Source organism: Lutra lutra, chromosome 9, assembly GCF_902655055.1.
Source record: "Lutra lutra chromosome 9, mLutLut1.2, whole genome shotgun sequence".
Lineage (NCBI taxonomy): Eukaryota > Metazoa > Chordata > Mammalia > Carnivora > Mustelidae > Lutra > Lutra lutra.
Genome location: NC_062286.1, coordinates 101328765 through 101344812, shown reverse-complemented (window position 1 = coordinate 101344812; position 16048 = coordinate 101328765). Strand labels below are relative to the sequence as shown.

The 16048-nt window shown below is 45.4% G+C and overlaps 1 protein-coding gene across 2 annotated transcripts in view; it reads left to right on the top strand.

The window, feature by feature from the left end:
• The window catches only part of PCSK2 (proprotein convertase subtilisin/kexin type 2), a 257758-nt gene extending 244327 nt beyond the window's left edge, over positions 1-13431 (top strand). For both annotated transcript variants that reach the window (XM_047745216.1, XM_047745217.1), the window contains exons 11-12: positions 108-335; positions 11263-13431. In XM_047745216.1, the coding sequence (XP_047601172.1) occupies positions 108-335; positions 11263-11749 (715 nt within the window). In that variant the 3' untranslated portion in view covers positions 11750-13431. The remainder of the gene's footprint in view (positions 1-107; positions 336-11262) is intronic.
• Positions 13432-16048: the final 2617 nt, after the last annotated feature.

Genomic DNA, 16048 nt, shown 5'->3' with positions numbered 1-16048 from the left:
ATGGGGTCTATGTTCTATCTTAGTCATTGTGTCTCTTTCCCTCTCTCTCCTACCTTGTGCGCTCCCCTCTTGCCGTGCTCTTGAATCTTTCTGCCTCCGGTATCCAGCCTGGGTCTGACCTGGAGAGACATGCAGCATTTGACTGTGCTCACCTCCAAACGGAATCAGCTTCACGACGAGGTCCATCAATGGCGGAGGAATGGGGTTGGCCTGGAGTTTAATCACCTCTTTGGCTACGGGGTCCTTGATGCGGGCGCCATGGTGAAAATGGCTAAAGACTGGAAAACTGTGCCTGAGAGATTCCACTGTGTGGGAGGCTCCGTGCAGGATCCTGAGTAAGTGCATGTGGAAAATATCCCAGAGAGGGTGCTATGGCCTGGGCAAAAGATTCCCTCTCTGTCAGCTTGAGATGCACTGGATTTGAATCAGAGACAATCAACTTCCAGACAGAGCTGTAGAGAGACATAACTCCAGGGGGCCCCACATACATAGAACACCATTAGGGGACTCGGAACCCCTGGTCTGAAGTATGATCCTTTACTGTTTCAGTGGCTTATACTGTATTTTCTTTTAATATTTTTTTTTATTGTACCGTATTTTTGAGTGCACAAGTCATCCAGTGTAACCAGGTCCCAGATCGGTAAACAGACCATGATCATGACCAATATCCCAGATGCCCCTTATGTCTCCTTCCATCATTGTCTCCCCAACAGTAACCTTAAAACTCCATAGATTATTTTGCCCATTTTATACCTAATGTAAATGGAATCAGACACTATCTTCTCCTTTATATGTAGATTCTTTAGCTCAGAAAGCTTCAATCATATTTAGTGTATAGTCGTTTATAATTATTTATAGTCATTTATAATCATTTATAATTGACTACTTGTCATTTATAATCATTGCTGAATAATGTTCTATTGTATGACTATAACACAATTTACTTATTCAGTCTACTTGTGGGGCAACATAAGGACTTGATTTGATGTTGAGTGAGATGGATAGCCATCTGGAGGGATGTGAGTGAGGCATTTACACAGAAACCACTGTGCTGATCACCTGCACCTAATTTTCTTTTAACTTCCCATCATGGCAAGAGGATTGGACAATGAGGACCCCTTTGTATTTCATTTCTCTCCTCATCAATTCATCAGTGAGATGGAAATAGCAATGTTTATCATTATTTTCAGTTGAGATATTGCTTACATACGATGAAATGCACAGAACTTAAATGTATTACTTGAGTTTTGATGTACACATCTGGGTAACCACCACCTGATCAAGTGATGGAACATTCCATCACCCCAGAAAGATCCCATGTGCCCCCTTCCAGTTAGTTAATCGCCACATGTTATAGACACTCATTGTTTTCATTCCTGCCCCTATAGATTAGCTTTGCCACTTCTTGGACTTTATCTAACTAGAATCACCCAATATGGATGTGTCCGATTTCTCTGACCCAACGTTATGTTTATGAGATCCATTCACGTTCTCGTGTGTAGTGGGAGTTCATTTACTTTCACTGTTGCATAGTGGTGCGTTCTGAGAATACACCTGTGCTTATGTCATTTAAACAATGATAAAATGCATCTCTCTAACCACCCCACACCAGCCTCATTTCTGTTGGTCATCTGAGCTTGGCCAGAGACAGACTGTCACCGTACATCCTCCCTCTCCACTCGCCCTCAGTCTTGGATCCTCAGGAGTTGTGTAGTCGGTTACAGACCTAGATGCCAGTCTTGATTTCACCAAACTGCACGATATTTTTGACCTCCCTGACCTCTCTTTTAACAATTCTCAGCCTTTGTACCCTGGCCTCTGCAGCAGGATAGGTGATGTCTGTGGACCCCATCTCAGTATGACATCTTTAGATGCACTAGATAAAATACATAGCACCACAAAGGAAGCCAATGATACTGAAAACCAGGTATAAAAGTTTTGGAAAACCAAATCTGTGATGAAGTAATATATGTCCTTTCTCTTAACAACACATTACATAAAAAGCTCCCAGTGGCAAGCCTAATGGCCACAATCATTTCAGAACAGGGATGATGACCAAAATGTTACTATAAGATACTGTCAGTCATTGTAATGGAATATGAACATCTCTGGGCTCTTCAAACTCTGAGGGAGTGCTGATACTGCTCTGGCAAGTGGCCTGCATTCAGAATCAAAGGAGAAGCTACGTTTTCCTTATAAGTTAGGAAAGTTAATACTGGGGGCGGGGGGGTCGTTCTTCTGTCTAAATTCTTACACCAACTGGAATTCTTTCCTTATGTCCCCAAAGTGAAAACCTCTTCTCTCTTTCCTCGCCAGTAAAATGGAGCTAATAACTCTTTTCTCACCAAGCTGCTGGGAAACCTTAGTGAGACAATAAATGTAAAACTGGTATCTAGTAGGCACTCAATAAATGTAACTTGGCCCTTCCTTCTCCTCCATGACTTTGGATGCTCCTAATTCATGCTCATGAGAAAAGGAAAGATGATAATCTCCTGGAATTTTGGATACCATAATTGATTCCTATATGAGTTCAAAATTGTGAGTCCCTGGGACCCACACTCTCTTCCCATGTCCCACACAGTGTTGGGCCAGCATCCTCACTGATCACTTGCCAGGCTCCCAGAAAGTGGTACCAAGTGGGTGTTACAGAGCTGCATGGGTCTTCCCTGAACCAGACCATGATCTCAGCAGCAGAGCTGCTGTCAACACTAGGTAGAATAGGAAAGCATCAGAGCAAGTCCTTTCTCTAATAACTTTTTAAACAGGGCTGCATGGCATTTCATGTGCCAATAAAATCAGCAGCTTGGCTGCATTCCTGTCCCTTTTCCCAAGGCTGCCATGTACCTACGAAATTTCTGTTCATCCTTGTGCTCCTCTGTCTGGTCCTACAGTTTCACTGTGTCCCAGACAAATTTGACTAGGTCAAGGTCACTTGGTCAAAGTCAAAGTTGACTCAGTCAAGGTCAAGTTTAAGTGAAAGAAGCAATTAGCTTTTATTGGGCACCTACTGTGTGCCATGTGCTTTACATCTGCCTAAGCTTCCTAGCCAGCCAGCCTATTGATGGTATGCCTTACCTCATGCAGGCAGGCTATGAATATTTTGTGGTATGAATAGCAAAGTGGTTCCATGCTGTGTCTCAGGGAGAAGTGTCTCCTAGGTGGCTGGTGGGAGGCCTTTTACATAAACTATGTGTGTTTCATCCTTGTAAGTCCAGAATATATGTATGATCATTGTTACCTCGAAACAGGGGAGGAAGCCAAGAGGCAGAAAACATGAGAAATGTGCTCAAGGTTACAAAGATCTGACCAGGACTTGAAACAAATCCTATCTGCAAATCCCAGTGTGTTTCATTAGATGATATTGGCCTTCGGGAGCTCCTGCTGTGCCCTTGGGCCCTACGTTAGGCTCTACATCAGAGAGCCCTCCTCTCAGCTGGACAGTGTTATTACAGGTGAGGAAAGGCTCAGAGAGTTTAAGGGTATGCCAAAGAAGACCTAGCTATTGAATAGCCAAACTGGGATTCGAACCCAGGCTCCCTGATGCCAACACCCCACCACTTGAGGGGCCTCTCAGTATACTCAATGATCCCCCACTGGAGAGGAAGTGAGGCTCAGCCCACATCAAAGGGTCTGGGGGGCAGTAAGACTTCCCTGGGGACTTTGAAACCCCTACCTATCGGGTGAGCCCACTCCCCCCAGACTCCATAACTGCTGTCCCAGAGACCTTATCACTGCCAGGGTCTACAAAAAGGGTGACGAAAAGGAGACAAGTCTGGGAACTTCCGTCCAAATAGGAAAAGGAAGGATAAATCCAAAGTGAATGTCCAACGGGTATTGACCACTCTACTGCCCTCGTTAGAATTCAAAACAACCCTTTGCGTGATTGGGAAAGCCCAGGAGACCTGGAACGATGGTGGAAATGTTCTGTATCTGAGTGTCCAGTACAACAGCTCATGGCTAGGGAGCACTAGGAAGGTGGCTCATTTGACCTAACTTGAGTTTAAGTTACAATAGCGACATATGGCTGGTGGCTGCCGTCTTGGATGGCTTAGCTCTGATGCCCTCTGGTAGTTACACCATCCCAGGAGGGATGCTACATAGTGCAAACAGAACAAGAAATGTCAATTGAATAACAATTCTTTGAAAGTGTCCAGAAGTTGAGCCTGAAAGAGAGCCAGACCAGTCCGCTTAGCCTGTGCCTCCCCCAGTGTCCCCTGCACGCGGGTCCACCACTTGCTCCCTGCACACAGATGGCAGGACACTCCAGCAGCCCTGAGGGCTCCCTGAGGTGGCCCTGGGAGCTTGCAGGCACAGTAATGCCACTACTAAGAGCAGCTCCCGGACAGTCACTAGGTCAGGCAACACTCTTCTCCCATAGGAGGCTGGTGTGACCACTCTCCTCCACACTGAGAGAACAGGAAGCTCAGAAAGATAGAGTAAATGGTTCTAATTCCCAGAACCAGCAACTCCAATGTCCACCAAAACCCTGGGCCCAGGACCTCCTTCCTTTGTTGCGAAGAGGGAAAGATTTACAGAAAGGGACTTGGCAGGAGGGAAAAGCTATGGTGTTTGCTCCTCTCCAGAAGCTCAGGTAGGGCCCACACATTGCCCAGGCACCATGTTACGGAGGCACGACCCACAGTCAGCTGCACACCAGCTCCATCCACAATTAACAGAAAGGAGTGAACAGTTGCAGTGTTTAAGGCAACAGTCAGCTCAGTCAAGGTAAATGTTGATGGCTGACCTTCTCTTCTGAGGTCACGCCAGGCAAGGGTGGATCGTTGACGATCTTTAGGTTCTACGCATTTGTGAGGCGGGGGGGGGGGGAGCGAGGCGGAGAACATGGGCTGTAACGGAAGACAGTTTCTCTCTCCAGTTTCTGAGCACATGCCATAATCCCCATAAATGTTGAATTTGGAGCCAGAGGCAAATCCTTCACGTTATAGTTAGGGTGCGCGAGGCCCAGCAGCTCACAGCTCACTAGAAACTTTATCTAATATCAGCAGCCCAACTTTCAGTGGAAGGAAATTGGAAAGCTAGTTGAGCACAGACCAGAATTGGGACCCCCCCCCCCCCGCCACTCCAGGGACAGGAACCTAGTGTGTCTTGTTCACTGCTGTGCCCTCAGTACCTAGAATTGCCACCTGGAAGTCATATGGGAGATATTTTCTGAATGAGTGACTGTTCAGCCAGCAGCACCTGGGTACAAGGAAGATGGCTAAGTGGTGGCAGTGAGGACCGGCAGATCAGCCAGGAGGATTAGGGACAGAGGCCAGCCTTGATGGAAGGCCTCTGTGTCACCCTCATCCACCCCACACCTGAATTGCGTTCTCAGACCCAAGTGAGTGAGCCCTAGGGCAAGTGGGCATGTTGCAAATCTCAGAGGCTGGTAAGGTTGGTCCTTAGGGTGGCACCCAGGCTCTGTGCAAAGAAGGACCTGGTCACCCTGAACCACACTCTTGTGGGACCAGGATAGAGGCATCAGCAGCCATTTGCTGAGACGTGCAGGACTGCCTAGAATCAGCCCCCAAGTGGGGTGAGTGCCAACTGTCAAGTTTATAGGTTTCCTTGACATTCATCTTCCCAGAGAAGCAACCAATTTGAAAACCAATTTTCTAACGCAACTTTATCAGCTGAGTCGGTGAAGGGTGCTCAACAAAAATACGGAGGAAAAATACAACCGGCCGTGAGTGTCTATACAGAACCAGCCGTGCGCGGTGAGCAGAGCAAAGCCAGGTCCGCTCACCGGCCAGAGGCAGCCACGTGCCCTCCCCCCACCCCCAACCCCTGGGATGCTGAAGCGTGGGGTGAGCTGTCTGGCACAGACTGCCCCCATCCTCCCCTTCACTCTGTGCCGTTGAGGCTGTGGCAAACTATGAATTTTAAGTGACTTTGGTGTTAAAACCTGATAGGAATTCCAGTTGCAGCATGGTAAAGAGAGAAGTGGCTGTGTCCTGCGTCAAACCAGCTGTGGGACCAGGGACAGGGTCACAGCCAAGCCACGGTTTATCCTGTGTTGGTTAATGCCCACCTGCCACTGCTACCTGGGAAAGAGAAAACATCGCAAAGCCTACCTGCTGAGTGTTCTTCTGTGATGGCCACAAAGCACAGATCTTAGACCCTCCATTATTAGTACTATCATTTGTAGTCTAATAAAACAACTGCCGTGTCATAACTAATTATTTTTATCATACAGTTGAGGGTTGAGAACACAGAGAGCATTACACAGGTGTCCCCCTGGGAAGCAGAGCCCATTTCTAGACACGAGGCAATCAACCACTTATTTGCAACAATGTGCAATGAGTGTATAAGACAACCTCGGGTCCCCAAGTGTATCTTTGATAGGACTTGAACACAAGGCCTCTGTACATATTCTAAAAGTTCAGAGAGTAACTCACACCTCTTGATGGGTTCCTCACTTTTTTGCAGGAAATGAGTTCCGGAACGTGGTCTGTGTGACTAAGGATCTAAGCAGAGTCTCTTTTGGTTCCATAAACAACCATCTCCTATTTCAACCTTTTCTTTTTTTTAAGATTTTTTATTTATTTATTTGACAGAGATCACAAATAGGCAGAGAGGCAGGCAGAGAGAGAGGGAGAAGAAGGCTCCCTGCTAAGCAGAGAGCCCGATGTGGGGCTCGATCCCAGGACTCCGAGACCACAACCTGAGCTGAAGGCAGAGGCTTTAACCCACTGAGCCACCCAGGCACCCCTTTTTTTGAGAGAGAGAGTGCAAGAGAGAGCCCCAAGGGCACTTCTGCACACACACCAGGGGGAGGGAGGAGGAGAGAGAGAGGGAGAGAGAGAATCTCAACCAGGCTCCATACCTCGCATGGATCCCGACGCAGGGCTCAATCTCAGGACCCAGAGATCCTCACCTGAGCCAAAATCAAAAACCCAGTGCTTAATGGACTGAGCCACCCAGGTACTCCCTATTTCAACCTTGCAAATTGACTTTCCTGAGCAAATAAGGATTTGCTTTTCTTTTAAATAAGGATTATATTCCTTTTCTTCTTGTAAAAGCAAAATATGATCACCATAGGAAAATCAGAACATACAAGTGAACCAAAAAAAAAGAGAGAGAGAAGTAGTAAGAAACACCTGGCAGATACGGTTCCTTCGCTCTCCCAGTGCCATGATGCCTGCCAAGAAGGCTCCCTGAGAAAGGAGCTTGCCTCCTCCAAGCTTGCCTCTCATCCAAGCTTGCCTCCTTTGGAATTCACTCAAGCCTTTTAATTTCATCTCAAAGTGCCTTAACATTCCAAGAAGAACCCACTGCTCTCTCAGGGGCTTGCTCCCCACACATTCGGTGGGCAGTTCACACGCAGGGCAACGATGGCAGAGTTTTGCCAGTGGGTGATACCTCCACAGCCCTAAACAAGCCAGACTCCCCAGGGTGCTTGGAATGGCCTCCAGCCCCTGCCCACACCCCAATCCCAAGGCTACGGGGACAGTTGATGAATTCTAACACAAAGTGGTGTGTTGGTGCCCACTCCAGTCTGTCTTCTGCTTTCCAGGATAATGCCCATCCTGTCTCAGCCTCCTTCCTTCATCCCTCCCTCCAGCCCTCTCACAAATGCATTCCCTCATCCCTTAGGCCAAACAACAGGCAGCCTGGGCTCTAGTCTGCTCTTCTGCAGGGAAAGGGGCAGGCAAGAGTCAGTAGTCAAAGCTCAAAGCAGCTCTGGAAGGAATCTGGAAGAGAGACTGCGTCCACTGAAGCCCCCCAAAAGCCATGGTGTGTGTGTGTGTGTGTGTGTGTGTGTGTGTGTGTGTGTGTGTGTGTGTGTGAAGGTCGTCTCCAGTTTGGTCCAAATCAGATTTCTCTCCCTCTATCATAAGAGATCATCTCGGCCCTCATTCCTTTACGGGACCCCCCCCCCCCCATTGCACGTGGGCTGTGGATCTCATTCCCAGCTACAGTAGCCGTCCCATCTCTGGTTCTTAGCCAATGGAAGAAATATTTCCAGTTTTCCCGCTGGGGAAGCAATGTCACTTTTCTGCCAGAGATTCCACAAACTGACTTGTAAAGGGACTGTCACTTGGTGAACACCAGTGCATAAGTGCCCTGAGTGCAAATAGGGATAAAAAAATGATTTTATTTTTTTTTTAAGAATCCTACTTGTGTTTTGGATCCTTGTCATAATAGGGAGTATTGCATTTGACAAATGACTAGCGATGCTCTGTAGTACCTAAAGTGACTAGTACTTGAGTAAGAGTCTTTAGTTGTTGGCTTATGAATTTGCTTCTTGAATTTCTCAAGGTGGCCTGGCCTGAACAGGAGGAAAGGGGCTCAAACTCAGCACAGGGTCTCTTCCTGCTGTGGGCTCTGTCATCATCTGCTATTCCCTCCAGCTATGCTCCTTGGAGAGTTCCAGATTCCCCGAGGCTCTATTCTAAAAAGAAAGCCTCCATTCTGGACCTGCCTGCCTGTCTGTGTAGAATCTCAACAGTAGAACATGGCATTTCACTCATTCCTGAGGTCTGGATGTTCCAGAAGCTCCCAGCAAGGTTGCCAGAAAACCAGCAGCACAGGATCCACAGTTCTCCTGGCTGCTTTTCCCAGAGCCTGTGAGCCATGACAAAAACGGAATGTGCTCACCACAGAACCCCGGGAAATTTTCTAATGAGTGGGGGTTGGTGGCATCAGGTTCAGATTGAACATCTGCAAATAATTTAGATATGTGCTATCCAGTAGAGAAGCAACTAGCCACAGATGGCTATTTAATAAAATTAAATTTAAATTAATTATTAAAATTAAATTAATTAAAAATTCAGTTCCTCACACTCATCACGTTTCAAATGCCCCATAGCCACAGGTGGCCGGTGACTATAATATTGGACAGTTCAGATATAGAACATTTCCCTCATTGCAGAAAGTTCTGTTGGCCACTCTGGTCCAGACATTTGTGAATATACGATGTATTTGAGTGTGTATCTCTATTTTATCTACACAGCAATTCTTCAGTATAGGAAGTAATACCTCCATTGTATGGGTAAAGAAAATGAGCTCAGATGGTTCAAATGCTTTGCCCATAACTGGACCTTCATTCTGCCCAAATAGCTCTCTACTTATGGGCTAGAGCCCGAAAGATTGATGGTCACGTATCAGTTCATCTGTTATGTTTCTGACCCTGTTGAGAAGAAATCGCATCTTTTTTGAGAGATCTAGCTAGGATCTTTGCATACTCTGACTTCCAGAGCCAGCCTAATGCTCGCTCTCCACCAAACTGGATGATTTCCCCAGAGCGTGGTACCGCACCTCCACCACCACCACCACTAGATCTCCATGGCCAATGGGTATTTCATGCATCAATCAGCATCAGCATCCATGCAGAGGGCATATAATGGCAGCATTCCATGAAACTATTAAAGCATATATTTTGAAAGTTCCTCAGGAGAGTATTGACTTTCCCAATGAGCCACTGAGTAAGTTTCAACAAGCCCTCCCCTCCCAGGTCTGTAGCTTTGCTTCCAAGGGTCATGCAGAACCAAGGCTGGGCTCTGAGCTCGGTGTGGGATCATCTTTTCATAAATGGGCTCCGCAAGACATGTGTTTTAAAATACCCACCATTTTACACTCCAAAATAAAATATCCTATCAAGGAAGGATATTCACATAGGGAAAAGCCCAGGGAAGTACCCCGTAGTACTAGGGGAGCTAGTACCATGATCCTGGCACTATGCTCCATGTTTCCACACGTGGTCTGATTTAATCTCACAAAACCCACCCACGATGACAGTGAGACTTCGAAGTATGCCAATAATTTGCCCAAGCTCTCCTGACCAGTAAGCATAGAAGAGAATTCTAACCCAAATGGATTTATTCCCAAAGTCTGGAGTCTTTCCATTATACCATGCAGTTTAATGTGGTTTACTTTGTTATGTTTCTCATGCAAGAACCTTTAAGCATCTTGCCTTCAAGGGAGGCCATATCCAGGAAGGAGATCGGTTGTGTGGAAAGTCAGCCGAGGAATGCTTAGGCTGACCCTCCATGGGGCTCCAACTCTGTGACCAGAGAGGCTTCTAAATTCCCCTGATCTTTCAAGGGATACTCCTTCACTAGGATTAATAACCCCATTTCAGCTTTTTCTGTGACAGTGATAACAATCACAATAGCAATAATTTTTTTTTATTTTATTTATTCATCTGACAGAGACAGAGCAGGAGAGCAAGCACAAGCCAGGGGAGAGGCAGAGGGAGAGGGAGAATCAGGCTCCCCACTGAGCAGGGAGCCCGATGCGGGGTTTAATTCCAGAACCCTGGGATCATGACCTGAGCTGAAGGCAGATGCTTAACCGATTGAGCCACCCAAGTGCCCCAGCAATAATTTTTATTTATCAAGATACTTAACACTTCAAAAGAAAGGCCTTATGAGGTCCTATCTCAGCTCATAACTTTGGGACAACTTTGGGTTGTCCCAAAAGTAGACTCAGGGGGCGCCTGGGTGGCTCAGTCGTTAAGCGTCTGCCTTTGGCTCAGGTCATGATCCCAGGTTTCTGGGATAGAGGCCTGCATCAGGTTCCCTGCTTGGCATGAAGCCTGCTTCTCCCTCTCCCTCTGCTGCTCCCCTCCTTGTGGTGCCTCTCTCGCTGTGTCTCTCTCTGTCAAATAAATAAATAAAATCTTCAAAAAAAAAAAAAAAGTAGAGGTGAGATTTGGGTGCTGACAATTTTTTGAGAGAAGCTCCCAGGAAATGCCAGTGACAGTTAGAGATGTGAGACAGGGAGGAGGAAAAGAGCCAGACAGGAGTGCATGGATAAGCAAGTTGTCACCATAGGCAACAGGGTAGACATTGAGGTGTCCCACTGAGGGATGGATGCCAGGGTATATTCCTCTGTCGCTTTCTATTCAAATCACTGGTAAGGGGTGGTCCCTGAGAGGTTCAGTCCCTGACACTTTGGGGCTGCCCTGCACATTGGCTGAGCTAGCTCTCATGATGTGGGGAAAGTTCCAGAAGAGCAGCTCATAGATGCCAATACCTGAGGTGCGAAGCGGTCAGAACACACGGGAGCCACAGCTGCAGATGAACTCAGAGAGGGCATGGAGGGAGGAAGTGAGAAGGACGTGGGCAGCCTCCACTCCATTTCCCCTCCACACAGAAAGTATGAGTAAGGGCCATAGGTAAGGTGCTCAGGCTCACGCTGCTGGTCTGTCTGATTAGCTCCAAAGCCCCTGCTCTTTCTGGCACCTGCAGCTGCCTTCAAAACCCCAAGTATAGTGTGTCTACCCCTTACCATATCTCCTCATCCCTTTGCCCTCAGGAAAATACCATCCACTGGCAAGTTGGTGCTGAGCCTCACCACCGATGCATGTGAGGGGAAAGAAAATTTCGTCCGCTACCTTGAGCACGTCCAAGCTGTCATCACAGTCAATGCCACCAGGAGAGGAGACCTGAACATCAACATGACTTCCCCGATGGGCACCAAGTCGATCTTGCTGAGCCGGCGTCCAAGGGATGACGACTCTAAGGTGGGCTTTGACAAGTGGCCTTTCATGACCACCCACACGTGGGGAGAAGACGCCCGAGGAACCTGGACCCTGGAGCTGGGGTTTGTCGGGAGCACACCCCAGAAGGGGGTGCTGAAGGAGTGGACACTGATGCTGCATGGCACACAGAGTGCCCCTTACATCGACCAGGTTGTGCGGGATTACCAGTCCAAGCTGGCCATGTCCAAGAAGGAGGAGTTGGAGGAGGAGCTGGACGAAGCTGTGGAGAGAAGCCTGAAAAGCATCCTTCATAAGAACTAGAGCCGCAGCCGGGCCTCCACTGCCTCCCTCCCTACCCCATCTCTGCCTCTCTGTCCTCGTTCCACACTCTGTCAGGAACCTAGCAATTACTGTCACTCTCTCATAAGCGATTCCAACCTCTCGATCTGAAGCTTCACTCACTGTCAATGATTTTTTTTGTCGCAATGGACGCAATCTTTTTACTTCTGTGCCCCAAATACAGTGTTCCCACCAAAACCTCTGTCCTATTTGTGACTCTAAAGTTCTTTATTTGTGTCATTCGGATAGGCGATAGCCAGCAAACAAAACTGGGACAGCTTTCCCCTCCATTTTGTTCCTATCTGAGAAGAGAATACATTTAAAAAGCCACACGCAGTGACTCCAAGAGCATTTATTCATGGTCTCAGCTGAGGACCTACTACATAAAAAGGGAAAGATAATAACAGAAGGTAAGCGCTGAATGTCTAAAGCACAAAAGATGCTGTAGGTCCTTTGGGGGAAAATGTTTGGAATTTAGCAAGATTTTTCAGTGACGTAGATGAAGGTAGGGTGATGCACAATTCGCCATCCATGACAGCCCTAATCACTGGCTGGGGAAGAGAGGGTCAAAAAGCATGAGCGTTGGAAATCGTTCCACCAACACCAACAGCATAACTTGTCCTACTCAGCCAGCGTGATCCATGTAAAAACCTCAGTAGCGTGACTGTCCTTTTCACCAGCTGCTCTTCTGTGACGGTAGAATCTGCTAGAGAAGCCCAAATTATTCCATTTGTATAGAATTCATCCCAGCCCCAATTTTCTGGGGTTCCTCACATAGCTATCTGAAAGAAAAAAAGGCGAGGGAAGTCTGGCAATGCGCCTAGGAAAGAATAGCTCGGTGGCTTAGAACACAGGAACATTCCTCTTCCTCAATCACTTTGGAGCTTCTGAATCTGATGTGAGTAGTGAGATGAGTATTTTGGGTGCACATACACTCGGGCTTTGATCTCTAAAACATATGGTTGTGGTTCTTTGATGCGTTGGGGAAATGGCCTCCATTCTGGAAGAGGTGTGTGAAGGGTGAAGGGGATGTGTCTGAGGATGCGGACCGTCATTTGTGTGGAGCCTCTTCTGCCAAAGGGGGGACATGCTGACCCGTCCCCTAGCAACGGGGAGGCCGAAGGAAGCAAGAGAAGACCTCCATAGGGAAAGCACACAGTTACCATCTTGACAACTGAGCAACCCCTGAAGATGTTTAACAGGCAACCCAAAGGTGACACACTCCTCCCCCTGCCGACCCCGCAAGACACAGCACTATTTCATTACCAAATAGAAATGCTTTCTACTGGACCCATCATCGCTTTGTTTTTTATCCCAAGGATTGACCCCTTTATGGGTTTGATTTGATTCCGGAGAACTGATCGACCACTTCTGGCTGCATTTCTCCCTTCCTGTGGGAGCGTGTGGCTAAAGCTCAGAGTTCCTTTCCTTAAAGCCAGCAACGCAAGGGCACTAAGTTCCATTCCTTAGAGGTGGTGACTTTAAGAGAAAACTCTGGAAAACCCATTTTTCTTTCTTTTCTCTGCCCCCCCCATATTGGCATGTATGTCTGTCTTCTCGAACACCATATGACCTTCTCTCTATAATGCTTTAAAATGTAATAATATTTATGATTTTTAAAAGAAGTTTATTACCTGTTGCGAAGGTCTTTTTAAACCAGTTTAGATTTAAAGAAAAAATTAAGGGAAACCATCAAAAATTCATTTCATATAAGAGTCTGAAAATAAACCAAAGGACATTATGTGTGCATATGTGTATAAGTGCACACAGAAATATATATATATGTAGACTATATACATGTGTGTATGTATGTGTGTGTATATATACACTTGTATAAATGTAGATACACACATATGCCTAAAATGTGTGTATGTGTACTTATTGAAGAAACTGACATCATATTCATCTCTAAAAGAATATTCAGAGAATATCAAGATGATTCTGGCTGAAGAAAAAGGCCGGTGGAAATTCAGGTGAAAGTGTTCATTGATTCCCATTGCCTCACTTCTGTAATTTTGCAGCTTTCTGTATAAACATTAAATGTCTTATATAGCAGCCAAAATATAAAATAGTTGTCCATATTTTCACAGCTGTGGTATAATTTATGAAATTAGAGAATAACTTAGCAGCTTCTTAATAGAAATGGCCAGTTTTGATATGAGGATACAGTATATAAAATATATATATAGTGCTATATAAAAATATTTGGTCTCTATTTCGTTTTTTGCACCAGTATTAACACAAAAATATGTCTGGCTAGTGAGGTTTTTACGATATCCCTGACCCTAATGCAAGAGACAGTTATTTATAATCATTTATTTTAAAAAATGAAAATAAGTGAATTAATCAAGTTAACATTGTTACTCCCTGTGACAAAATTTTATAAGTAAATTTAAAAAGACATACTGTAAATTAGGAGACTCAACAATAAAACATTACCTTCCAGAAACCATGTGGGATGTGATATATATTACATAAAAACACTTTCATCCATTCCAAGAGTAGATAATAAAAAGTTGCCAAAGAGTGATCTAAAAAGCCTGCTTTCACAAATATGCCTGAGAGATTTATAATTAGCAGATCAGTCACATACAAATTATGATCTACAGCAGCATTTTTCCACAAACTCAGGTTATATGCCATTAATAAGTTGTAAAAAAAAATTTAGGGAATCAAGACTAACGTTTTGGAATAGAATAAAACAGAATAAAATAGAAGCGAAACTGGAATAGAATAGATCATGCATTTTAGTGGATATTGTTTCTTGAAATATTTGTTCTGTGTGTGCGTATGGAAAGCGAGAATGTGCATGTGTATGTGTGTATGTGTGCATTGGCTCACAAAGTAAATATTTCTTACTGTGGGTCATGGTCAACAATCTTTTAGAAAGACTCTTCTAGAATGTACTCATCAAGCTAGACTGAGTTATGCTGTAGTAACAAACAGCCCCCAAATTTTAGTGGCTTAACACTGCAAAGGTTTAGTTATCATTCCCATGAGTTCCTCTGAGGGTTCAGGAGACTCCCTGAGGCCACAGACTCAGGGACTCAGGGTGCTTTAATCTTCGGTATTATGGTTTGTAATCACAACACAAGACTGCTAAGTGACCACACAGAAGAGAACCCACGGAGGACCCTCATCCTCTCTTTATGTTCAGCCTGAAGGAGACACATAGGCCATTTGAGCTACTCTGCATTGGTCAATACTGGTCAGTGACCCTGCCTAAATGCAAGGCAGCTGAGAAATGCAGGACATCTAATGGAAAACTTGATGAGCTTTGGAGAGAGCTTGACATTCTCTTAAAATATACTAAGTACTGATTCACATGGCCTCCTCTCTTCATGGACAGTACCGTGAACAGTACTGTCACCCATATGACCACAAACTATTCTAGCAATCTTAACAGTTATAAATAAAATACTGATGTATTGTATTTATCATGCATGGTTCATTGTGAAAACAATGTTTAATTTTGTCCTAAGATATAAAACTTATCAAACCCAGTTAGTAAAATCTTAAGAGAGGCTATGACTGGAAACAGACATAGAAGGTGTAAGGTCCAGAGTCTGAGGTTGTGACCAAGACACTGCTTTTCTATACTTAAGTTCAAAAATCGATTTCCAAAAGATAAGTTAAAACTGATCATTTTTCTAGTGTTATTACTGTACTGTCATTGTTAATTATCCCTTATAAGTTAACAAGAGTTGATTTCATGTGATCAGTGCCTTCCATTGTTTGGACTGAAAACCACATACTACAAAATCTTTGGGAAACATAGCTCAGCCTTTTAGGGTTAGAGAAGGAAATGCTTAATTGGGGAACTGGTGCTCTCATAGCCAGAGCAAGTTCTTGCATGCAAAGAATTTATTTTGATAGAAATTTCTAAAAATCAAAATTCCAAGATTAAAGACAGTGGTTGTGAGAGAGAATAAAGGGTTCTAAAAACTCTGAGAGTCTGAAATAACATCAGCACAGAATGTGACCTGGACCAAGAAAGATGATTTGGCTGCAGCCAGCTGGGTGGTTCTCTGTATCCAAAGAAGGAATGAGTCAACAGAAAAGGTGGGGAGAGGGGCCAACATTCAGCATGTGGGAGCTTAAGAAATGGAGAGTCGGGGGAACAAAAGTTGGCGGATGGGATCTGGAGCTGTTAAGGGTAGGGAACCACAATAGGCTTGGTACAAAGAGGAATTCCAATCTCGGAAGAGCTGAAGTCTATTGAGGACAGAGCCCAATACATGGGAAGCCAACCTCAGTCAATACCACCCACCTGCCAACGGT